The sequence below is a fragment of the Leucoraja erinacea genome, chromosome 6 (genome assembly GCF_028641065.1).
Source record: "Leucoraja erinacea ecotype New England chromosome 6, Leri_hhj_1, whole genome shotgun sequence".
NCBI lineage: Eukaryota > Metazoa > Chordata > Chondrichthyes > Rajiformes > Rajidae > Leucoraja > Leucoraja erinaceus.
In genome coordinates this window covers 43543652-43570425 of record NC_073382.1, presented here as the reverse complement: position 1 = coordinate 43570425, position 26774 = coordinate 43543652, and the positions used below count along the sequence as shown (strand labels likewise).

Genomic DNA, 26774 nt, shown 5'->3' with positions numbered 1-26774 from the left:
AGGTGCAGTATTGTGTCATCGTTTCTCACTGGAGTATTGGAAGCAGCTGTACATTGAACAAAATGGAGACTTATGCCTATTTATGCAGTGTACAAGCAAAAAAAAAAAAACAACAGCCTGTGCAAAAACACAATGAAACAAGGATTTATTCATCATTTTTAACAATGTCCAATGAATGAGTGAAAAGTCAAAGACCGAGCAGAGGAGTTGATTAAAATGTACAACTTAAAAACTAAAAATTGCAAAATATTAAATGAGATGATGCTTCACAAAGCAGTAAACAAAGCTGGGCTTCAATAATTGTCTTATCCATTCTGAACCTGGAAGATCATCTATAGCACAAAGCATACATACTTAATTAAGCCTATGATTGGTGGTAACAAATCTGCTCATCCATCACTGATAAAACAGGCAGAACTATTCAACTGGTCAGGAAGATTTCCTGCCTGAGTTCCCAAGTAACGTCCGCTCGCTGCTACGAAACATCCACGAACTCCCACGGACCCGCTACGAACATTCTCCTCATACATTTAGTAAGGAGATGAGGAGGACTTTCTTTGTCAGAGGGTGGTGAATCTGTGGAATTCATTGCCAGCTGTGGAGGCCGTCATTGGGTATTTTTATGGTGGAGAATGACAGATTCTTGATAAGTAAGGGTGTCATGGGTTATAGGGAGAAATGTAATAGGATGGGGTTCAGAGGGAAACATAGATCAGCCAAAATTGAATGGTAGAGTATTGGGCCAAATTGTTGGGCCAAATGGCCAAATTCTGTTCCTATGACTTGTTACACACTCCAAAAGGATTTTAAAATGAATTCATTACTTTTTAAGCTCAGTCACTGTTGTTGCTTAAACAACTACTATAAGCTACAACTTCAATTTCATTGAGTGTAGGCACCCTGCCTACACTGCAGTTGCAGTTTGGTGGTAGGAACAAATACGCATGTAGACACAAGAAACTGCAGGTGCTGGCTTACAATAAAAATCACAAAGTGCTGGAGTAACTCAGCAGGTCAGGCAGCATCTCTTGAGAACATGGATAGGTGAAGTTTCGGGTTGGGACCCTCACAACATAGATCATTGAAAAGTACAGCAAAGGTAAAGGCCCTTTGGCTCACAATGTTTGTGCCGAACATCATGCCAAGACCAACCCTATCCACCTGCACATAATTCATATCCCCGCATTTACTACATATCCATGTGCTTAATCAAAGGTCTCTTAAATGCCACCATCCTATCTGCCTCCTTCTTCAGACTGATGTTTCTAGGGGAAGAAGGGTCCCTGACCGAAAATGTCGCCAATCTATGCCCTCCAGAGATGCTGTCTGACCAACAAATAGACATGACAGCCTCCTAATAGTTTCTGTTGAGTTTTATACGTCACGAAGAAAAAATAGTGTTCGAAATATGTTTGTGGGCTGAAGGGCCTGTGGTGTATTTTATGTTCCATGTACGAAAATGGAAGGTTTAATATACAGTATAAATCCATACAGTCAATTACTAATTTAAAGTCAAAATACTGCCTCATTTCCCGTAGGTTCTGCTTGTCCTACTGAATTTTTCCAGAATTTTCTACTTTGTTTCACTCGGTAAAACATCTTCATCCTGGCATTTTTGAAGTCGTGAGGATGATTCATTTTCTGGCAAAGTACAGTTTACCTTTATTTTGTGACTCATATCCCTATTTTATCATTAGAATCCTTTGAAAACCATTTTGAGATTACATTGTGAATACAAAATCAAACATGTGTAGAAATTAGACCTATGTGCAAATTCTCTTTTGCATAAAACTCACATAAAATTAATTTAGCCCAGGCATATCAGAACATTGAGTTGCACTATGGCGCAGCTGATAGAACCACTGCCTCACAGTGCCAGAGACCCGGGTTTAATCCTGATCTTGCGTGCTGTCTGTGTGGAGTTTACATGCTCTCCCTTTAACCGCATGGGTTTCCACAGGGTGCTCTGGTTCAATCAATTAATTGGAGTTTAGGGGGGACTATGGGGGATGTCTGGAGAGGGATCCTGACCTGAAACGACTCCCATCCTTTTGCTCCAGAGATGCTGCCTGACCCGTTGAATTACTTCAGCACTTTGTATCTATTTTTAGAGGGACTTTGCGGGCTTCCTTTAAAGCCCCAGAATATATATATATATATTTTAAATATCAGTGAATAGCTTGCAGTGATTTTTTTAGGACCATTGGTTGAGTTGTTCAATGCCAGTGTTAATGAGCAGTGCATTAGTGGTGTACACCTTCTATTTAAGGCTGATAATTGCAGGCTCTGTGTTTTGGGAACCCAGTCTATATATTATTTGGAGCCCTTGACTGACTGGACAAATATTTCAGTTACCCCTCCCTGGACTGCTATCATGAATGAGGAGGTTCGTGAGCAAACATAATTTTCCTGTTTTTATTAGACTATATACATCAGGCACTGTAAAACAACCTCATAATGGGTTGCTTATCTCATTTATCCTTGTGGAACCTTGGTGTACAGTAACAAGTGTTTCTACAATTCAGAAATGTCGGTCACGTGATTTGAGGTATTGTAGGACTATAAAAACAAAGAACTGTAGATGCTGGTTTATATCAAAGATAGACACAAAGTGCTGGAGTAACTCAGTGGGTCAGGCAGTATCTCTGGAGAAAAAGGATGGGTGAAGTTTTGGGTTGATACCCTTTTTCAGACAGTCTGAAGTAGATGATGCAGATCTGAAGAAGGGTCCTGACCTGAAATGTCACCCATCCTTTTTCTCCAGAGATGCTGCTGCCTGGCCTGCTGAATTACTCCAACACTTTGTGTTTATAATGATATATTGTATTTTCATACATTGGCAAACTCATTCATCTGGTTCCAACAAGGACAGTTCTTTTAGTTTAGAGATTTAACATGAAAATAGACCCTGCAGCCCACTGAGTCCACACTGGCCATTGATCACCTGTTTGCACTAGTTCTATGTTATCTCACATTCTCATCCTTATACACTAGGGGCAATTTACAGAGGCCAATTAACCTGCAAACCCCTGTGTCTTTGGGATGTGGAAAGAAACATCAGGGGAGTGTGCAAGCTCCATACAGACAGGACCTGAGGTCGTGTTTGAAACTGGGTTTTTGGCGCTATGTGGCAGCGGCTCTGCCTGCTGTCATCGTACTGCCCCGTATACAAAGTGCAACATCCTCCTTGTTGGAACCAGATTAATGAGTTTGCCAATGTATGAAAATGCAATATATCTGTTCCATAATTGTTCACTAAATGACTGAATTGTGCTCCATTTTGATTGCCCCACTGCTGAAAAGATGCCATTAAGCTGGAAAGTGCAAAGAAGATTTAGGAAAGATACATAATGCTGGAGTAACTCGGCGGGACAGGCAGCATCTCTGGAGAGAATGAATGGGTAACATTTCAGGTCAGAACCCTTCTTTAGAATTCTTTCAGGGATGCTGCCTGACATGAATTATTTCAGGGATGCTGCTGAGTTACTCCAGCACTTTGTGTCTCTTTTTGTAAACCAGCATGTGCGGTTCCTTGTGCCACTACACTGACCACGTAAAATATTATATTGCTACAAAGATGATTCTAGTAAAAGTTCTCAGAAGCTGGTCTAATATTAGTTTACACTCGGTGTGGACTTTATTTTGTTTGTACGTATTGAATTTAGTATTTTTGCCCCTCTGTTTTTTCGCCTCTTTTGCTGTTCATTATGGAACTGTTATTTTCATGGTGAAATAGAAGAAAGAATAAATTACGTATAATGAGACACCACAATAAAAATCGTTCATTACAATTTATTGTTCCAAATTATAATCCTTCGTGTTCCCTTTGTGTGATCCCAGATCTATTTCTAAATGAACCATTATGTAAGTGTTGTTTATAATGAATGAATAATTATTCATATTTGACTCGGCTGCAAACATGGCCCTTTATTTTGCTGGCATAAACATACATTTCAAATAGAAATAGTTTCCAAATAGCAATGAGTTTAATAAAACAATTCTACCCCAAAGAAATGTAAAAGTACAACATCATTCTTTGCTCAATCATAATCCAATACATTCCACATTTTATATACATCTGCAACACTGAACTACCTCACTCAAAACAAGTGTCAGTTATGGTGCAATACCATAGGGTTTTATGGCCTTTGGAGTTTTACATAGAACGCAGATCAGTACAGCACAAGAACATGCACTTCGGCCAATTAATTATATATTTTATCCTTGCATTTGACCTCCTAAATGCAACATCTCACTTGTTCAGATTGAATTCCATCTGCCATTTCTTTGCCCTTCTTCTTGGACTTTGCCAAGATCAACTCTTATCCACCCGCACATAATCCATATCCCTCTCCCTGCATATCCATGTGCCTATCTAAAAGTCCCTCAAACACCACTATTGTATCAGCCTAGAGCCACAATCCCTGGCTGCATGTTCCAGGCACCTACCACCCCGTGCAAAAAATGACTTGCCTGCACATCTTCTTTAAACTTTGCCCCTCTCACCTTAAAGCTATCCTCTCTTGTATTTGATCTTGTCCATCCTGTGAAAATGGCTCTTACTGTCTACCTTATCTATGCGTCATAATTTTATATATTTCTATCAGATCTCCCCTCAACCTCTGGCATCCCAGAGTAAACAATCCACCTCTCCCTATAATAACCTGCAATCCAGCAGCACTCTGCACCTTTTCCAAAGTTCCACATCATACCTGTCGGTAATTGCGCAACCAGAACTGCATGTGAGACTCTAAGTGCCACTATCTCTTTTTCTTGCCACTGTTTCTTTAATTCTAACTTGGAAACTATATGTATAAAATCTAATTTTCAAAAAATGTAATTGTTCTATTGTCAGTACACATGACAATTCAACACTCTCGACTTGAAAAAACACATTTGTTGCCTAGATCTGGCTGATTCATTTCAGCTGTAAAACAGTCAGAGGGGCAAAATTTCCCCCTTTGCTGTTGCAGGGATTCAGAATGGGGTAAAGAGCTTCCATAAATTTATGATAAAAGGAAACTAAAACTGCCATTTTCTCAGCATCATAAAATACAAGCATTCCCCCCGTGTAATTCAAATAAACTCCAACCCGGTTCAGTTTTCCCTTGACGTTAACTTTTAGTGCTATGTTGTTATGCCATGCCGTACATTGGTCACAACTACATTCGAGAGACCACGATACATTGTTGCGACCCAACCAACATTTGCCTTTTCTCGGTATGGACGAGTAAGCAACTCCAATCTCCCAGTCAGTCTTGTTGTTCACCACCACCTCCCAGTAGTGGTAGCCAAATGTAAAACCTTGAGATCCAAGCACATATAAAGTGTCATCAAATCGTTTGGGGCTGTACGGAGCCTTTATGACTTCATCTGTGTAGCGTACGATGGTCCGGTCTTCAGAAAGGATAAGGTTTTCATTTGCAGTTACAGGATCAAGAGTAATAGTGGTTGCATCTGTATATTGGAAAAAAAAAGATTATCCAACCTAAATGCTTACAAACAAATATATTCAATAACACCATATTATTCTATAATTCCTGTTCATAAACAAAATACCAAATAAAATATATTATGGTAAAAAACTCAAAGAAACATTATCTGTCCATTCCCTCTACAGATGCTGCCCGACCCATCGAGTTCCTCCAGCACTTTGCATTTTTCTCAAAATTCCTGCATTTGCAGTTTCTTTTGAGCCCAACTGTTAAACATTTTGGATATCCTAAGAGGACAGGTACAAGTTTAGCTTTTGAGTTGACAAAGCTTCTTGTTTATCCTAGATATGGTACCAGCTAAGTATCAAAGATGAGCATCACAACTTTCCATATAGGGAGTTTGCTATTTCAGTCTCTGTGATAAATAGAGCCAAGACCTTCCTGGAGGCAGATCAGGAGCGTTCACATAGTTCTCACTTTGTCATTGCATATATCTCCTCTACACAAGCTGTGAATGTCAATGGAAGAGATCTCAAAATAAGCGTTAATAGGGTAGGAAGGCATAAATAGGGTAGACAGTCAGAGCTTTTTCCCCCAGATGGAAAAATCAAATACTAGAGGACATAGCTTTAAAGTGAGAGTGGCAAAATTTAAAGGAGATGTGCGGGCCAAGTTATTTTACACAGAGGGTGGGTCAGTGTCTGGAATACATGTTGGTGGGCAGATACAGGTGCACAACCTTTTATCCGAAAGCCTTGGGACCAGGCACTTTTCGTAATTCAGAATTTTTCGGCTTTCGGAATGGAAGATTTTTAGCGTAGATTTTAACGGCTGGCTCAGTGGTAGAGTGCTCGGCTCATATCCGCAAGGTCGCGAGTTTGCGCCTCAATCCCGGCAGTTACTCGATCGCGAGTTTGAGTCTTCAATGTAGTTTTTTCTTGCAGAATAGGAGAGAATAGGGAGGGTTAGGCTGGGATCATTCTCTGCGAGATAATCTTAGTGCGGGAGACAAGTGTAGGAGAGGTGTACTGACTGTGTGGGCAGAACTTTGGAAGTGATTGCCCACCATTCTCAAAAGCCGCTGTGTCTCCCTGTCCCTCCAACTCCAGAGGAATCCGCTCCCCGATGGGCCGCTACGGCGACAAGTGGCAGTTCGCCCACAGCCCGAGCTGCGCCCCCTCATCCGCAACCCGGGTTCCTCTGGAGTTGGAGCGGGGCTGGGCTAGAGTTGTTGCTGGCTGTGAGTCTCTGGGATCTCCGTGCTTGCAGTGGGCCTGGGGGTCGGTGTCCCAATGAGGGGGCGCAGCTCGGGCTGTGGGCGAACTGCCACTTGTCGCTGTAGCGGCGCATCGGGGAGCGGCTTCTGGTGGTCCTGACGTCTCTCAGCTCCTGTCCAGGGGGATGGCCGGAGACGTCGGGACCAACAGGAACCCGCTCCCCGATGCGCCGCTACAGCGACAAGTGGCAGTTCGCCCACAGCCCGAGCTGCGCCCCCTCATCCGCAACCCGGGTTCCTCTGGAGTTGGAGCGGGGCTGGGCTAGAGTTGCTGCTGGCTGTGAGTCTCTGGGATCTCCGTGCTTGCAGTCGGTGTCCCGTTGGTCCTGACGTCTCCGGTCGCCCCCCTGGAATGGAGCTGAGACTGGGAACTGTACCGCCCTTGCCCCCTCCCTCTGCAACTGCAAACAACCCCACAGTTCCCAGTCTCACCTCCTGTACAGGGGGTGGCCGGAGACGTCACAGCCCGAGCTGCGCCCCCTCATCCGCAACCTCAAGACCAAGACGTACCTTGCACACCATCAGCTTCTGTCCCTACGGGGAGCGTGTTCCTCTGGAGTTGGAACGGGGCTGGGCTGCTGCTGGCTGTGGGTCTCTGGGATCTCCGTGCTTGCAGTGGGCCTGGGGGTCGGTGTCCCATTGGTCCTGACGTCTCCGGTGATTGGCACTGGCTCCGACGTGAAGACAGTGCAAAGCCCCCGCGCCGGTGCAATGGGCGGGGAGCTGGAGAGGGGAGGGAAGGGGTCACACACATGGCCGGGAAGCAGAGGGGTGTAGGTGGGGTGAAACTTAAGGGAGCGACAATTTGCTGCTGCCTGCCCGCTGAGTTAAAAAGTTCTCATGCAAGACTCACGATACACTGTGTATCGTGAGTCTACCGTGGGAACTTTATAACTCAGCGGGCAGGCAGCAGCAGATTGTCAATTATTAACCCTCCCGCGCAATATACCCTCACCTTCTCTTTTATGAATGGGGATTTAGTTCCCCTTTCTTCGAGGACCGACCGGAGGTTCCGCTGTCACCTCTGTGGGCCACCCTCGGTGAACGTTTTCAAGGACCTTTCTTCAAGGACCGAAAAAATGTCGCTATTCGGAGCTTTTCGTTATTTGGATCGTCGGATAAAAGGTTGTGCACCTGTATGACAGTGGCATTTCAGAGATATTTGGATAGGCACATGGATATATAAGGAGGGATATGGATCATGTGCAGGCAGATAAGATTTGATGTTTGCATTATGTTAGGCACAGACATTGTGGGTCGAAGGGCCTGTTCTTATGCTGTCCTGTTCTATGTTCTGCATTCTATGTAAAGGTATTGACACCCAAAAAGAAATAAATCTCAAATATTACTGAAAAGATGTGCTTTTGTTATTTGAGTAGAGATGGAAGACCTCTGAACATCTTATGATAATGCACCCCACGCCAATGATGAATGATATATTCATGTAACACTAGAAATTTATTGCTGACATTTCATTACTGTGAATTATTGCTACTATCCACAAAGCTTTAAAATGAAATATGAACATATAGTCTTTGTTGAATAATGAGGTTTTGACTGAAATAATTGGTTGGTGTTTCACGGGTGCTCTGGTTTCCTCCCACACTCCAATGACGTACAGGTTTGTAGGTTAATTAGCATTGCTAAAATTGTAAAAATGTCACTAGTGTTAAGTGCTCTTCAGCCCAACTTCTAACTGTTGGAAACCCTTATCCACCTATTGAACCATAACTCCCAGTATAACATATTACACATAACATAGGACCTGGAACAGTACAGTACAGGAACATTCCCTTTGGCCCACAATGTCCTTCTCGAACATGATGCCAAGATAAATTAATCTTGTCTACCTGCACATGATCCATATATTTCCATTCTCTACATTTCCATGTGCTTATCTAAAAGCCTTTTAAATGCCACTATCGTAATAGCCTCCACCCGTGGCTACAAGTTCCTGGCACTCACCAACCCCCATATAGAAGAAAATAATGCCCCTCGTCTTAAGGTTTTGTTTTAAAGTTACGCACTCATATCTTTGACATTTCCACCTTGGGAATAAGGTTCTGACTGTCTACCATATCAATGCCTCTCATAATTTTATATACTTCTATCAGGGCTACCCTCAGACTGATGTTCCAGAGAAAACAATTCAAGGTTGTTCAACCTCTCCATGATAATATCCCCGATCCAGGGTTCATTGAGGTAGCAGGTGGCTTTGTGAAGTTCAGAAGTCATGTCTTCAGACTGCAGATATTCATATTGAAAAACTACTATCATTGAAAGATACTGTATGTATGGAAACAGACTCGTTGGCCTACTGAGTCCATGCCGATCATTGATCACCCATTTACACTAGATCATAAACACTGGGAGCAATTTATAGAGGACAATTAATCTATGCACCCGGAATAGACGCAATATACTGCAGCAACTCAATGAGTCAGGCAGTATCTCTGCAGAAAGAGGATAGGTGACGTTTCGTGTCGGGTCTAACACATCCAATTTCTCCAGAGATGCTACCTGATTCACTGAGTTTCTCCAGCACTTTGTGTCTATCCTCGGTATAAACCAACATCTGCAGCTCCTTGTTTCAACAATCTACAAACCCGCATGTCTTTGGGATGTAGGAGGAAATTGGAGCAGCTGGAGGAAACCCATGCAGTCACGGAAAGAACGTGCAAACTCCACACAGGCTGGACCTGAGGTCATGATCAAACCTAGGTCTCTGGCACTGTGAGGCAGCAGCTCTACCCATTACACCACTGTGTCACCCAATAATATCTCACTTTCATTACTGTATTTTCTTTCAAATTCCCCTTAACATTATATTACAGAAATATAAATGTTTAAATTGTTTAAGAGTTAGGAGGTTTGCCCGACCGCAAATGAAAATGCTCAGACTCACATGCCAGGAGAGCTTTTCTGACAGAAATGTCATTCTTGGACAAACTGTTGGAGAATTTGCTAATTGTCTTCATCAAAGAAGAAAGTTTTCCATCATCAATTACAATGTCATGAATATCCGGCATCTGATTATTCAGCAAGGAATTAATGCTACAAAAAAAATTAACATATATAAAACGTTACAGTGAAAAGTAGATACAGTTAGAAATTGAACGTCACCCAACTCACCAAGTACCCAGTGTGTAAGTTATATACAATACATAGAACAGTACATGCCGAACATGATGCCAAGGCCATCTCTTGTCGACCTGTGCATAATCCATATCCCTCCATTCTTTGCATATCCAAGTGTCTATCCAAAAGCATGTTAAATCTCACTACCATATCAGCCTCCACCACCACATTCAGCAGCATGTTCCAGGCACTCACAACCTTCTGTGTTAAAAATTAAAAGAAATCACCATGAAATCTCCTTTAAACTATGCCTCTCTCATCTTAAGGCTCTGCTTTGTAGTATTTGATTTTCCATCCTGAGAAAAAGGTACTGAGCATCTAGCTTATCTATGTACCTGTCATAATTTTATATGCTTCTGTTACCGCAACCTCTAGCGTTCCAGAGAGACAATCCAAACTCCTACCTCTCCTTGTAGCTAATACCCCCTAATCCAGGCAACATTCTGGTAAACCTCCATTGCACCTTTTCCTAAGTCTCTATATACTTCCTGTAATGGGATGACCAGAACTGCACACAATATTCTAAATGTGTCCAAATCAAAGTCCTACAAGCTGCATTGTGACATTCTGACTCTGGTAGTCGATGTCCAGTCCTGAAATGCCACTATAGGGAGCTATAGATTTGAACCCCAAGATCCCATTGCACATCACTGCTGTTCAGGGTCATGCCATTAATTGTATATTTCCCCCGAACATCTGACCTCCCAAAGTGCAACACCTTGCACTTGCTCGGATTAAACTCCATCTTCCATTTTTCCACCTGTTTCTGCAGCTAAAAAGAGGTGAAGTCTGCACTCTAGGTATGTGCTAGGAATATTAATTGTGCAAAACCTATAATGGCATTGGTTGCTCACGGCCCAATATGAAATGCAAGCTTTTCAGAGGATGTTGCCAGGTCATCAGGAGCTGAGCTATGGGGAGAGGTTGGGCAGACTAGGACTTTATTCCTTGGAGTGCAGGAGGCTGAGGGGTGATATAGAGGTCAAGCTGATTATAGGGGGTGGGGGGGGGGGGGGGGGGGGGGGGGGGGGGGGGGGGGGGGAAAGCTGGAAAAGAGAGGTGGGACAAACCTAGCATGTAATTGGGTGATAGATCAGCCATGATAGAATGGCAGAGTAGACTCGATGGGCTGAATGATTTAATTCTGCTCCTATGGACATGATGCAGGAGTGGGAGAATCTGATTGGCAGTTGGGTGAAATGAGTGGCAAAGGCTAGAGATGAAAGGGGTCCCATAGGGAGAGAAGAGTGAAACGTAAAGCCAGAGGGAGGAATATACAACATTCTAAACTTCACCTTGGTTTGTGTCTGTGGACAGGTCCTGACCTGAAATGTTGCCTGTCCATACCCTCCACAGATGCTGCCTGTATGACCCTGTATGACTTATGTTTTGCTCAAGACTCTATTTTCTTGTATCTCCTGACTTATGTGTCTCTTGACTTAATTCACTGTGAATGAATGAATGATACTTTATGTGACGATAAAATATAATTTGTTCATTCATTCATTCATTCATTCACTTCTCTCAGTGACTTATGACTGCTTTTGTTAAATGAACCAATGCTGCTCCATGTCACACTAAAGCCCTTGTCCCATTGTACGAGGTAATTCACGAGTTCTCCCGTGATTTCCCCTGATTCGAACTCGGAGAATGCCCGTAGCAGGTCCCTAGGAGTTTGTGGATGCCTCGTAGCGGCTCGTAATGCTAACAGTAGGCATAAAAAGTAACCATTTTTTTCATCACGAGTATTTTTTTACACGTGGACATTTTTTGCAGGGATGAAAAAACGTCACGAGTTACCTGAGTACCTACCGTTAGCATTACGAGCCGTTACGAGACATCCACAAACTCCTACGAACCCGCTACGGATTTTCTCCGAGTTCGAATCAGGGTAAAACTCGGGAGAACACGTGAATTACCTTAAGGTTATAAAGTGTTCAATCTATCTGGATGAGAGGGTGGTGTGAGATACCTGTAGGGGTAGTCTCTGATTGAATTTGTTTGATACCAGGTAGGTTTAAGGTGAGGGAGGAAAGACAAAAGGAACTTGAGGAATACCATTTTTACACAAAAGATTGTAAGTAAATCAAACGAGTTGCGAGAGGAGGTATTTGAGGCGGGTACCATCACAACATTGAACAAATATTTGGACAGGTACATGGATAGGCTTAAAGGGATATAGGCCAAATGCAGGCAGTGAGTCTCAATTAAATGGGGCATGTTGATCAGCATGGGCAAGTTGTGACGAAGGGCCTGTTTCCACACTGTATGACTATGACTCTATGACTCGAGAACTCAGCATAGTGTCAAATAAGGTTCAAAGAATATACACTATGGCAAAACAATTAAACATTTAGCAGCTGGGAGAGAGCTTGTCACATCAGTAAAACCATGCACAAAGAGAGCTATGTTCCAGACAGACAGGAACCAGACAGCGTGAACTTACAAACTGCAAATGCATTATTAAAAACTGCCCTACATTGACTAGATGATATCCAACTATAACTCACCAGGCCTTTTCCTGCCCCATGTCTCTTCCAGCTTTTTTCCCGGCCCAAAACAATATATCACCTATCCATGTCCTCCAGAGATGCTGCTTGAACCACTGAGTTACTCCAACGCTTTGTGCCTTTTCTTAAACTATTTAATACACGTTCTCACCTGAATCCCCTTCCTTTCTAACTCTACAACTGCTTATGGTGGTCTTTTGACACTAGAGAGAAACATAGGCCAAGTGCAAAATAGCACAATTTCACCGTGTTTTCTACTTTAATAAACCTGCCTGTGTAATGGGATGTCAGGACTGTCTTATGAAGAAAGACTGGATAGACTTGGTTTATACTCTCTAGAATTTAGGAGATTGAGAGGGGATCTTATAGAAACTTACAAAATTCTTAAGGGGTTGGACAGACTAGATGCAGGAAGATTGTTCCCGATGTTGGGGACTTACAGCTTAATAAGGGGGAAATCCTTTACATTGTTTTTTCACACAGAGAGTGGTGAATTCTGGAACTCTCTGCTACAAGGGTAGTTGAGGCCCACTTTTTGTGGCTTATGGAGAGAAGGCAGGTACGGGATACTGAGTTGGATGATCAGCCAAGATCAAATTAAATGGCGGTGCAGGCTCGAAGGGCCGAATGGCCTACTCCTGCACCTAATTTCTATGTTTCTATGTTTCTATGTAATCAAGACCTGTTCACTTAAAGGAAGACATTTGTATGAATTTCACTGCTAAATAAGGCCCACTTTTTTTGCTTTCCCATTGACCTACTTTTGAAACCGAGTTGAGCCTCTGCATTTTAACCTTGGGACTTGCGTCATAAAAGATGGTGCCATAAACTTGGCGACTCTTGTGTACTGCCTCAGTGTAATCTTACACTTTTGTACTAAAGTGCGATTGGGCCTTTTAATGCAGAAAAGGAATATCACAATAAGACTTTTAATGCAGAAAAGGAATATCACAGTACCGAGGTCAATAATGTGCCATTGGACCTTGAAGACAAGATGGAATTAGTGAGGAAATGGTTTAAAGAAGGGTCCCGACTCGAAATGGACAAACAAACTTTTGGGTAAGGACTCTTTTGTATAGAGGGAAGAAAGGAACAGTCTGAAAAGGCTCTGTAAAGAGTCCAGACCTGAAATGTCACCTGACATTTCCCTCCATAGATGCTGCCTGATCCACTGAGTTTCACCTGATATCTTCATTCATTAGTGACTGTTTATTGAATTAGTTTCTTGATTTGATTAAACTATACAATTTTAATTTAGTTTTAATGTATAATTATACATGTATTTATTTTTGAAAGAAAAATTTGGGTAGATCCGTCTTCTTTGAAACTATAGTGATGTCACTTTTAATTTATCCCAATAAAATGTACTCCATTCCACCAAGAAGATTTCAAAAAGATACTTTAATTGATTTTTGTGGTTGACAGGATTCAGGTGTCATATGTTTGATTTTACGTTTTGATTGATTTGTTGTCTTCTTTCAGACAACTATTTTTTTTTGTTGCTTTTATTAATCTCAATTCATTTAATTTTGTAGAGATACTTAATTTCTCAGTCCCATTCCCCTGCTCAAGATAACATTACAGGCTTGTGGTGCACAAGACATATTGCAAGAAAATCCTTCAATTTCTAAGCCTACACACTTGTTTCAATATTTCGTATGGAGGAGGTATGGTTTAGTTTCATAAGGGCATGGATTTGTAGGGTCATATTCAAAGAGAGATATTGCATGGAAACAGGTCCTCCCGCCGAGTCCCTGCTGACCATCAACCATTCCTTTACGTTAATCCTACATTAATTCAATTTTTTTATTTCCCTCCATTCTCATCAACTCAGATCAGGAAATGTTTTTTCTGTCAGAGGGTGGGGAATCTGTGTAATTCATTGCAACAGATGTGGAGGCCGTCATTGGAATTTTGTTTTCGTGAAAATTGATTAATTAGTAAGGGCATCAAAGATTACAGGGAGAAGGCAGAAGAATGGGGTTGAGAGTGAAAATAGATCAGCCATGAACAAATGGCAGTGCAGACACGATGGGCCGAATGGCGTAATCTGCTCCTGTGTCTCATGGTTTTGATTTTGCCGGTCACCTACACACAATTGACCAAGAGCCAACTAGCCTACTAAGGTGTGTATGTCTTTTGGGATATAGGAGCAAACTGGAACATCCAGAGGAAACATACGCACCACAGTGACAACGTGCAAACTCCACACAGACTTGCATCCAAGGTCAGGATTGAACCCAGATCTCCGGCGCTGCAAGGAAGCAGCTCTACAGCTCATTTGGACAGGAACATGGATAGGGAAAGTTGGGATACTTTTTCACTCAGACAGAATAAGCTGCCAGAGGATTTAGTTAAGGCAGGTACTATAACAATATTTGAAAGATATTGTGGCATAAACATGGATTGAGAAGGTTTACTGGGCAAATGGGACGAGGACATTGAGTAAATTCCAACAGAACATTTTGCCAACTGAGTGTGTAAGAGAATTTTATAGAAGCCTGAAACTGGCCAAAGTTAATCTTTCATGAGAAGATCAATTAAATTTGTTTAATTGGGCTATCCCTCGATGTCACTGGATAGGTTTGTTTAGTAAGGGCATCAAAGGTTACAGGGAGAAGACAGGAAAGGTTAAAAGTGTGCTGACAACAGTTCAGGATATGTACGTTCCTGTTAGAGTGAAGGTCAAAGCAGGCAAAGGTAAGGAAGCTTGGCTGATGAGGGAAATTGGGGCATTGGTCAAAAATAAGGAGGGTGCATGGGATAGGTATAGGCAGCTGGGATCAAGTGCATCCCTGGGGGAGTTTTGGGAACTGACGAGTAAACTGAAAAAGGAAATCAGAAGGGCAAAAGGAGGCCAGGATATAGCTCTAGCGGGTAGCAATAAGGACAATCCTAAAAGACTTTATAAATACATAAGGGGGGAATGGGTAGCTAGAGAGAGAGTGTAGTTGGGACATGTTGGCCAGTGTAGGCAAGTTGGGCCAAAGGGCCTGTTTCCACACTATATCATTCTATGACTATGAATGGATGTGGGTCAAATGTGGGCAAATGCAGCTTTATAGGACTTTCATTAGGCTGCATTTTATGTATTGCACAGTTCTGTTCGCCCCATTACAGGATGGATGTGAAGGCTTTAATTTAGTCAGAATCGAACTCTGGTCTCTGGGGCTGTGAGGCAGCAGCTCTATCAGCTACCAGTGATGCTTATATAGTTTAGAAAGAAAAATGTATTCTGAACACCATGGTTTTATTTTTTTTTGCAGTCATTAGCTCCGTCAGACAACCCGCAAAGTGTAAGTATTAGTTGGCAATATTGGCAAATGCATGCTGTGAATGCAATTAATCCACATCTGTTTACAATAGAGCTGCTGTAATTATGTTCCTGAGCATGGTCACGAGTGCATGATATTTTCAAGCAAACAATGGGAAAGAGTCAAGAATGAGTGACTGAGGAACTGTTGAGTTCATTCCCCAATCAGCGTGTATAGATTAGATGGGGCATTTTGGGCAATATGGGTTAGTTGGGCTGAAGGGCCTGTTTCCGTGCTGTATAACTCTAGGACTCTATAGTGACAAAGTGGAAATGGTCGAGAGCTTCAAGTTCTTTGCCGTAAATATCTCCAGCAATCTGTAGACACGAGGAGGTGCCAGATTACAGAAAAAGACACAAAGTGCTGGAGTAACTCAGCAGGTCAAGTAACATCACTGGAGAACATGGATAGACGACTTTTCGCATCGGGATCCTTCTTGAGACCCTTGATTGGAAATGCACAAAACATTCCAGCTATGCCTAATCAAGGTTTTAGAATGTTTTACCAAGACCTCCGTGCTCTCCTATTCTATGCCCTGGCTGAATAAAATCATGCATCCCATCTCTCTATTTCACTACCCAATCTGCCTGCACTGCCATCTTGAACAATCTATGCACATGGACATCAAGATCCCTTTGTTCCTCAATGCTTCCAATGGTGCAACCATTCACACTCTACGTCCTACCCTTATTGTTCATCTGGTCAGGCCCGACCCCTGCAACTCCGACCTAGTGCCGCCACCTATGGGCCTGTTCGGCCAAGTTAAGAATCTACACTTTGAACTTTGAAGTGTAGATGGCACGGGAAATGTAGCAACTCTTGTGTACTGCCTCTGTGCAATTTATTATTCTTCTACTCTTGTACTTAAGTATAAAAGGAATTTCACTGATCCTAGGTTCATTTGACAAAGTACTTACTAGACATGGCCCTTTCAAAACAGATTTCTCTCTATTCTCTCAAACCTATCAGGATAAGGGGCAGCATAGTGGTGCAGCTTGGAGATCTGCTGCCTCACAGATCCAGCGACCCAAGTTCAATCCTGATTTCTGGTGGAGTGTTTTAGAAAGATCACGGAACTGAGAACAATGAGGAGCTGGCACAGAAGAGAAGAGAAGGCCTTGGAAAGATTAGCCGTGATTATATTGATTGGTGGGTCAGGCAAGAGAATGGAAATTACCAATCTCTGCTCCTATTTCTTTTTGTCCTGTCCGTACTCTACTGTTTATTTGATAATCCCATTTTAAGATTCATTTTAAGAACCTGCCTCAAATGCTTCCTGTTAAGGAGATATTGAGGAGACATTTGAGAGAGGTGAACAAGATAGAAAATGGTAGATAACAGGTGGGATACAAGGATTAGAGGACACAGATTTGAGATAGAGGTTGAAGAGAAAAGCATTTGTTTTATGCCTCACATGGTAATGATGACAACTCGCTGCCTATTAGTGATAAAGGAGAGATGATCAATGATTTTGGAGTACATTTAATAGATCTGAATAAAGGTCCTGACCTGAAACACGCTTGTTCCTCCAGAACTTTGTTTAGCATCCCCATACATTTCTCATTGAATCATTAAGTTTTTAGAAAAACATTCCCCTTTCCCTCATCAAGCCTGTGAAGATTTTGTTAAAGCAAATACCTTTTGAAAGTAAAAAGGATGCAACAGCAAAATTGCATCACCCTCTTTGTTTTGCTCAAGATCCCAACATCTGAAGTTCCTTGTTTCGCTAAATTGAATGGATCGTTGAATTGAAATAAACTTGCAGGACTACGGGGATGGGATGGGGGAATGGATTTGACTGAACTGCCCTGTTGAGAGCTGATGGGACACAATAGGCCAAATAGTTTCCATTATGATTCTATTGCTACATGGAGGAAATAAAATTAATCAAAAAAGGCTGGCAGAAGTACAATGGGACACGGAGTGAGGGGATGCAGCTCAGTGGGTAAGGAACATCTCTAGAGAATATAGATAGCTGATGTTTCGGGTCAGGACCTTTCTTCATACTGGAAACGTCACCTGCCCATGTTCTCCAGAAATGCTGCCTGACCTGCTGAGTTACTCCAGACCTTGAAGTCTCTTTTTATAAACCTGCATCTGTCGTTCCTTGTGTCTCCAGAACTACCATGAGATTGTCCTGAATGAACTTGAAGCAAACCTACAATTCACCATTCTATTTAGTAAATTGTACTAAATAGCAGCTGTTATATGGAACAAGCTGCCAGAGGAGGTAGTTGAGGGAGGCACGATAACAACATTTAAAAGACACTTGGACCGGTACATGAATAGGAAAGGTTTATAGGCCAAATGCCTTTATAGGAAAATGAGACTAGCTTAGATAGGGCATCTTGATTGGCATGGACGAGATGGACAGCCCTTTTCCACGCTGTATGACTCTATGACGTGGCAGAAAAGTGGACTTTGGATTGTGCAGACTCTTTAACTGTATTTGGTAAAACTATTAGATGTAATGAATTTCTTACCGATGTTCATTGCAGTTTGCTCCCTAGAAGAAAAAAACAAAGAGTTTAATTTTCTCTCCAATAAATTGAAAATTGAAAAAGAACATTATCTATTAAGATATAGAAACAAGGAACTGTAAATTCTGGTTTATGAAACAAAGACACAAAGTGCTGGAGAAAGTCAGCGGATCAGGCTGCATTCTTGGAGAACATGAATAGGTGACATTTCAGACCCGAAACTTCACCTATCCATGTTATCCAGGGATGCTGCCTGACTCACTGAGTCTTTATTATCCATAAGTTGGCGTCAAAGCGAAAACAGACTCCTCAAAGTTACCTTTAAAAATCTGAATGAATCACTTTGATTTAATATGGTGTTTATGTGCAGAATGGCTCTTTTTATATCATCTAGCTCTTCCAGCCAGTCTTTGGTCTGTGTTTCAACGTACACTGTGGCAGCCTGTCGATCGGCTTCAATGAACTGCAAAGTCTGCTGTTCGTCATCTTCAACAAGGGCTTTAATTCCCTTATAATGCTGCACAGCCTTCTCCAGATATCCAGAATATGCACCCTACATGAATTGATAATCCAAAAAGGACAACATTTCAGTTTTCTTACTCATAAATAACCAGATTTTTAAAACATTCAGCATGGAAACAGGCCTTTTGGCCGGCCGAGTAAACGCCAACCATCAATCACCCGTTCACACTAGTTCTATGCTATTCCACTTATTCATCCACTCCTTACAAAATAGGGGCAACTTACAGAGGACAATAACTTACAAACTCACATACATATCTTTGAAATGCGGGAGGAAACCGGAGCACCCGAAGGAAATGCATGCGGTCACAGGGAGAACATGCAAACTCCACACAGACAGCACCCAAGGTCAAGGTGAATAAGTGAGATGATGTAGAATTGGTGTGAATGGGTGATCAATGGTCAGCGAGGATGCAGTGGACCTGTTTCAATCATTCAATCAATCAATTAATCAACCAGAAGACAGACACAAAAAGCTGGAGTAAAGGGCCTGTCCCACGATGCGAGTTCACCCAAGAGCTCTCCCGAGTTTAAAAAAAATCAAACTCGTGGTACCTCATCACGAGTATTTTTTGACTTTTGGAAATTTTTCACAATGTTGAAAAAACTTCACGAGTCTCTGCGTTTCCCGAGAGCCTGGCGTTAGCATTACGAGCCGTGATGAGACATCCACGAGCTCCGACGTACCCACTACTAACATTCTACGTACTTACCACGAGTTTGATTTTTTTTTAAACTCGGGAGAGCTCTTGGGTGAACTCGCATCGTGGGACAGGCCCTTAACTCAACGGGACGGGCTCTCGTTTTCCTTATCCCTAACTAGTCAGAAACATCACCAAGTCCTTCTCTCCAGAGATGCTGCCTGTCCCGCTGAGTTACTCCAGTTTTTTTGTGTCTATCTTTGGTTTAAACTAGCAAATGCAGTTACTTTCCACATAATTAATCAACCAGACTCATCCAATTCTCAATTTTATTTTAGAGCAGGAACAAAAGGCAAGACAAATGCATTAGAATCAACCTTTAGAATTGTATGATAATATTGTGATTAATCTGGCTTGGCAATTTAGTGTTGGGATTAATGAAATTAAATTCAATGCCATTGAGTTTCTTGTCCATCATACAATGGCACCGCAGTTGTCACCTTACATTATGTGACACTCTTGATAGAACCAGGGCCTCTCAAGCAATCTACTCAATCCATCCCCAGTCCAATAGATGTTTCTGGACCAGTTTTCAATATATTCTCCACTTTTTAATAAAAGTAAGTGTTAAACAATGACATATTCTGCATTCATAGTTTAAAGGGATAAAGCAACTCATGATTCAATAGTGATTTCTTAAGCTTCTTCTAACCTTAATAATCCTTTAACACTCAATGGTAGCTGACCTTATACATGTCCTGACCACCATATATGCTCCTCTAATAAAACATAGAATAGTACAGCACAGGAACAGGCTCTATGGCCCACAATGTCTGCACTGAACATGATGCCAAGTTAAATAAATCTCTACTGCCTGCACATGATACATATCCCGCCATTGCCTACTTATACATGTAGCTATCCAACAGTCTCTTAAATTCCACTATCGTATCTGCCTCCACCACCACCCCTGGCTGCCCGTTCCAGGCACCCACTACTCTCCCCCCCCCCCCCCCCCCCCCCCCCCCCCCCCTAGTCCTTGACATTTCTCCTGCGAAAAAGATTCCACCCCTCCCTCTCTACTCCCCCTTCCTCTCTAGGGATTGAAGAGGGAGAGTGAAGAGGAGGAAGAGGGAGTGCTGGGAGATGAGGAGAAATGAGCTACGCCTGTGCAGTTGTGGGCTATGGGTGACTGGTGGAATTATGCGTTGGAGGAACGGCTTGCGTTAGGGGAACGGATGAGTGGTGGAATCACATTGGGGGAGCAGGCACAACGGGTCTGCACTTGTTCTAGCAGAATATAAAAACGGATGTAATGCTTAGTAATGCGCTGATCAGACTGCATTTGCGAGCAGTTTGGGCCCCATATCTCAGGAGGGATGTGCTGGCATTGGAAAGGGTCCAGAGGAGGTTTACGAGAATGATCCCACGCATTATTGTGTTAATGTATGATGAGCGTATGACAGCTGTGGGCCTGTACTCGCTGGAGTTTAGAAAAATGATAGGGGACCTCATTGCAATCTACCAGATAGTGAATAGAACGGATGTGGAGGGGATGTTTCCACTAGCGGGAGAGTGTAGGACCAAAAGGCACAGACTCAGAATAAAATAAAAAGGTGACGAAGAGGAATTTCTTTAGTCAGAGGTTGTTGAATCCGTGGAATTCATCGCCACACACTGTTGTGGCAGCCAAATCATTGAGTATTTTTAATGCAGAGATTGACAGATTCTTGATTAGTAAGGGTATCAGGGTTATGAGGAGAGGCAGGAAAATGGGTTGAGAGGGACGGATAGATCAGCCATGATTGAATAGGATCGATTGGCTGAATGGCCAATTTCTGCTCCTATGACATGAACTATGGAACTTTGTTTAGGCTGTATTTGGGGTATTGCGTGCAGTTCTGATCACTCCATTACAAGAAGGTTGTGGACGCTATGGTGGGCGTAAAATATGTTTACTATAATGTGCTTGATTTGGGGCTTTTTGTAAAAGGAGAGGTCGGATAGACTGGTTATTGGTTTCCTGGTGATCAGACAGAGGTTGAGGTAAGAAGCAAAGAATTTGATTGTTCTGTTTTTTTTTGTCTCTTAATCTCTTAGACCTGATAGAAGTATATAAAATTATGAGAGGCATAGATTGGGTATATATATATATATACACACACACACACACACACACACACACACACACACACACACACACACACACAAAGAAGGAGTTTTAGTATTATAGAGATAAAGCGGCTACAATGTCCAATAATGTTATCTTAGTTGAACATTTAAATGTAAAATGTACTCAAATCCAATCTTCTTCAAAAAGTTATGTTTTTGCTTCATCTTGATGATTTAAAAACAAGTTATGAATGACCAAAAATTATAAAAATACAATTACTTTTCAACTGAACACTTACTAACACATGGCAATTTAGCTCCCGTAGTCGTTTGACAGCCTCTTCTGCTTTTGTCCTCTTTAGATTAAGCTGTTTCATATTTTCTGTGAAAGTCAGCTGATAAGAACACAAAGAAAATTAATGACCGCACTCATTACAACCTGATATTGATGCAAATCCTGAGTAGTATTATATTGTCTCAACAAAAGACAATTGCTTTACAATGATGCCCTCATGAAGTGCAGAATCTTAGAAGAGATTTTCAAAAAAAGCATTTAGTTAGTGGTAAAAAATGGTTTGTGCTCCTTCAGATTTTACTTTAGACTTTAGAGATACAGCGTGGAAACAAACCCTTCGGCTCACCGAGTCTGTGCTGACCAGTGATCACCCCATACACTAACACTATCCTACACACTACGGACAATTTATAATTTACAGAAGCCAATTAACCCACAAACCTGTACGCCTTTGGGAGGAAAAAGGAGCACTCGGAGAAAACCCACGAGGTTGCAAGGAGAATGTACAAAGTCCATGCAGACAGCACCCATAGTCAGCATTAAACCCGGGTCTCTGGTGCTAAGGCAGCAGCTCTAGCACTACGCCACTGTACTGCCCTATGCTAAGGAAATGCATCCTATAATATCTTCAGCTTGTCATAGAGTCATACACGCCGAACTAGATGCACCATCTATGCTGCTCCCACCTGCCCACGTTTGCCCCATATTCTTCTAAACCTTTCCTTTCCATAATTTGTTAAGTTCCATATTTAGTTAAGGTTGTAACATACTCGATGAATTCATCAAACTATACTGGTGACTTATACTGTACGGTTTGAATTCTTGACTGTGGAGGAGGAGGAGGTGGTTTGCATGGGAAAATAATTAATACATTTCAATGCCTTAATTGGTCTCATATATACAATAAAAAAAACAATCATAAATGTTTGAGGCCAGATTGCTTACAGCTTGAAAACTAGTTTGGCTTTACAATTGATCTGAAGCACCTACCATTCAGAATAAAAATAATGCTGGGCTCAAGGGAATGAGACAAGGAGTAATACAAAATACTTTTTTTTTAAATCAACTCTCCTGATTCTCATGAATTGGGAAATAAATGAGAATGTCACAGTAATTGGATATGTATTTCTATGTTTTTCGAGCACCGTGGGTGCCAATCTTTCTGAAATGTCATTCAATGGTTGAATTTACACACCTTGAGCTGCTTGCAAAATTGAGTTGCACTGTTCCACATTAGCTGCATATGCAACTCAGGAATATACAGAAAGGCATTTGGCAATATTAATAACCCCTTACTTTTGACGCCCTGTTTTATTGCTTCATTTTTGTTTATATTGCTTGTTATTTTTCTAACTTCCACTTCCTATGTTTCTCTATTTGAACATATTTGGCCTTAAAGTCATTTTGTTCAAAGTATTTGCGAAAACCTTTGTTTGGAACTTTAATCATGTTCCATGCAGAGGATTAATTTCACTTTTGAACCTCAGGAAAGAGATACATTGATCTTGGAAGGGTACAGACTGGCTTAGCAGAATCTGAAAGAGTAAAATTTCAAAGAGAAAATACACAAACTTGTTTTGTATTTCCAATAGGTTCAGGAATAATCTGACAGATATATTTGAAATAAAGCCATTTGAAGGGTAGATAGATAATTGCATCCGGTGAGTAAAATTCAGGACTGGAGAATATAATTTAGGCATTGTTTCAAAAAGCTTTTTCTAACACAATATCACTCAGCTGAAGTGCGGTAGAAGACTGATGGATTTAGGGTAAAGATAGTAAAGTATAAACTTAAAAGAGAATAATCAGTAAATGCAGTTAACACAGAGATTTGGTGTCATCTAATTGAATAGTGGTAAGGGTTGCAGACCTGGCCTGACAGTGACGGACTGAAAGCCACAGCCTGTTCCTGTGTAACCAACCTTTGCACAATGGTGCAGCAATAGAGCGCCGTTTGCCAGAATTATGCCTATATTTGGGGGTATTAGCTACATGGTGAAGTTGGGCAGGCTTGCTGTGTGGGAAGGAACTGCACATAGATAAACTGCAAAGATAGACACAAAGTTCTTGAGCAAATCAGTGGGTCAGGCAGCATCTCTGACATGGATTGCTTTCTCTAGAATGTCGAAGGTTGAGGGGAGACCTGATAGAAGTATATAAAATTATGAGAGGCACAGAGAAAATAGCCAGTCAGAACCTTTTTCTCAGGATGGAAAATCAAAGACTAGAGAGCATAGTTTTAAGGTGAGAGGGGAAAAGGTTAAAGGAGATGTGCGGGGCCAGTTTTTTTTAACATAAAGGGTGTTGGATGCCTGGGTTTGCATTGCCAGGGATGGCGTGGAGGCAGATATAATAGTGACATTTAAGGGGCTTTTGGATAGGCTCATGGATATGCAGGGTATGGAGGGATATGGATTACGTGCAGGTAGATAAGAGTTGGTCTTGGCATTATGTTTGGCACAGACATTATGGGCAGAAGGGCCTGTTTCTGTGCTGTGTGCTAAACCCGTCTCAATTACGTTACCTTACATCATACTCACCTGGATTTCCTTTTTTGCTTCTTCTATGGTCAAGATCGAGTGGTTCCTGTGCTTCCCCATAATGCTGCAAAGACTGCAGATGCTTACACGGTCTTGCTTGCAATAAAGCTTTAGGATTTCCTTGTGATCTTCACATTTCTGCAGAAACACTGCTTCCATGGGGTCGACCAAAACATGATCCTTCAACGATGCTCTTTCACTGTGTGGTCGAAGGTGGGTTACACAAAAGAAAGTCTCGCACTGGATGCAGCTCATCGCCGCCGGCACTGGCTCGTCAAAACAGTAGTCACAGACTGTTTTCCTTTCCTGTGATTTTGATAGGTTTTCGACTTTTGCGATGAGCTGAGGATTTTTAAGCAATCTTGGCTTTTCAACGAACTCGGCACGACATTCTGGGCAGATATAATTATCAGCGGGCAGCTTGTGCTTCAGGTGATCTTGGATGCATTTGAGGCAGAAGCTGTGATTACAGTTTAAAGTCACTGGATAGGAAAACACCTGCAGGCAAATAGAACAAGTAACTTCATCTTTGTAACCATTGGCCTGTCTCAGATATCCAGCCATAGTGACCCTATAACAAAATGGAGAGAAACCCACTATTTATATGCTCATGGGATAAACCATTTCTCCGCACCCCAAATTACTTGTACATATCGGAAAATGTAGTTATGTTTCAACTGCTTTTTCTTTATAATTGTAAATATTTCTTTAAAAATATACAAATTTGTAGATGTATCATAGATTACAAGAATTATATTACAGATGCATTCCTCCAAAGAGAATGGTTTAGTCTACAGTTGTCCATCTCTATTTACATACAGTCAGCAGTTGGAAGATTCAACTCAATAAATAATTGATATTTGTTTTAATTAAATGTAGTGTGCTATGACATAAAATCTAGGATTGTTGATCGTGCAGTTTTTAAAACATGCAGGGAAATGTTAATAAAAAGATGCAAGAGTAATAATCTTCGAAAAGTTTCTGAAGATATTAGTATTGTTTTTTTATTGTCACATGTACTGAGATACAGTGAAAAGCTTTTGTGTGCTATCCAATCATGCCAGATCTTACTATACACAAGTGCAATCATACTGTACACCTGTACAACAGGTAGTGGAAAAGAGAAAAATACCATAGTACAGAATATAGCTTTAAATATTGTAATGTTACAGTTCCAGAGAAAAGGTCCAATGTCCGCAATGAGGTAATTGGGAAGATCAGAACTACACCCTAACTCCTAGCTTATTGGGAGAATAGTTCAGCAATTTGATAACAGTGGGAAAGAAGCTGTTTAAGAAGGAACTGCAGATGCTGGAAAATCGAAGGTAGACAAAAATGCTGGAGAAACTCAGCGGGTGAGGCAGTATCTATGGAGCGAAGGAAATAGGCAACGTTTTGGGTCGAGACCCTTCTTCGGACTGAAGAAGCTGTTCCTGAATCTGGTGGTATGTGGTTTCAAACTGTTATATCTTCTGCCCCACATGAGAGGGGAAATGAGGGAATGACTGTAGTGAAAAATCTACTTGATTGTGTTGTCTGCTTTCCTGAGTCAGCGTGAAGTGTAGATTTAGTCAATGGTGGGGAAACTGGTCTGTGTGATGGACTGGTCAACATCTACAACACTCGGCAATTTCTTGTTATCTTGGGCAGAGCTGTTTACCAAACCAAGCTGTGATGCAACCTGACAGTAAGCTTTTTACAGTGCATCTGTAGAAGTTGGAAAGAGTCATTGGAGACATGCATAACTTTTTTTAGAGGAAGTAGAGGTGTTGTGTGGTTTTTCGACCACAGCTTAAATGTGGTTGGTCCAGGACAAATTGTTGGTGATATTTACACCTCGGAACTTGAAGCTGTCGACTCTCTTCACGTCAGTATCATTGATGCTGACTGGGTCATGTACTCCACCACACTTCCTGTTTTGCAGATAGTTGGATATTGTAGAATCACTTTACGTAAAACAGCCAAGTAAAGGGGCGGCACGGTTGCGCAGTGGTAGAGCTAGAGACCCTGGTTTGATCCTAACTATGGGAGTTTGTACTTTCTACCTGTGACCGCGTGGGTTTTCTCCAGGTGCTCCAGTTTCCAACCACATTCCAAAGACGTGCAGGTTTGTTTGTTAATTGGCTTCAGTCAATCGTCCCGAATGTGTAGGATCTAACTTGTGTATGGGTGATCGTTGGTCAGCGCAGACATAGTGGGCCTGTTTCCACGATGTTTCTCTAAACATTAATGTACAAAACATTAAAATTGATAAACTATAAACATACAAAGTAGATGTTCATGTATTAAATGCCTACTTGCATTAATGGTTCATGCTGAATTACCTCTCATGCAAAGTAATTGGTACTACAACTGACCACAGTATTCCAGCTTAAGTCAAACATATTAGCCTGGCTCCTCCTCCTGTTAACTATTCAATTATGGCTATTTGTGACTTTCCATAATACAACACTTTGTACTTATCTGCTTTAAACTCCATTAGCCATTCCTCACCCCACTGCTCCACTGATC

At 41.7% G+C, this 26774-nt stretch overlaps 1 protein-coding gene across 1 annotated transcript; it reads right to left on the bottom strand.

Annotated features, from left to right (window-relative positions):
* Nucleotides 1-3907: 3907 nt before the first annotated feature.
* LOC129698020 (E3 ubiquitin/ISG15 ligase TRIM25-like) lies at nt 3908-24852 on the bottom strand. The gene is made up of 6 exons (XM_055636839.1): nt 24264-24852; nt 21728-21823; nt 18473-18706; nt 18157-18179; nt 9617-9765; nt 3908-5457 (listed from the first exon to the last, which is right to left on the bottom strand). Exons 1-6 carry the CDS (start codon nt 24825-24827, stop codon nt 4919-4921), a joined length of 1605 nt encoding a protein of 534 aa, XP_055492814.1. The 5' UTR covers nt 24828-24852; the 3' UTR covers nt 3908-4918.
* Nucleotides 24853-26774: the final 1922 nt, after the last annotated feature.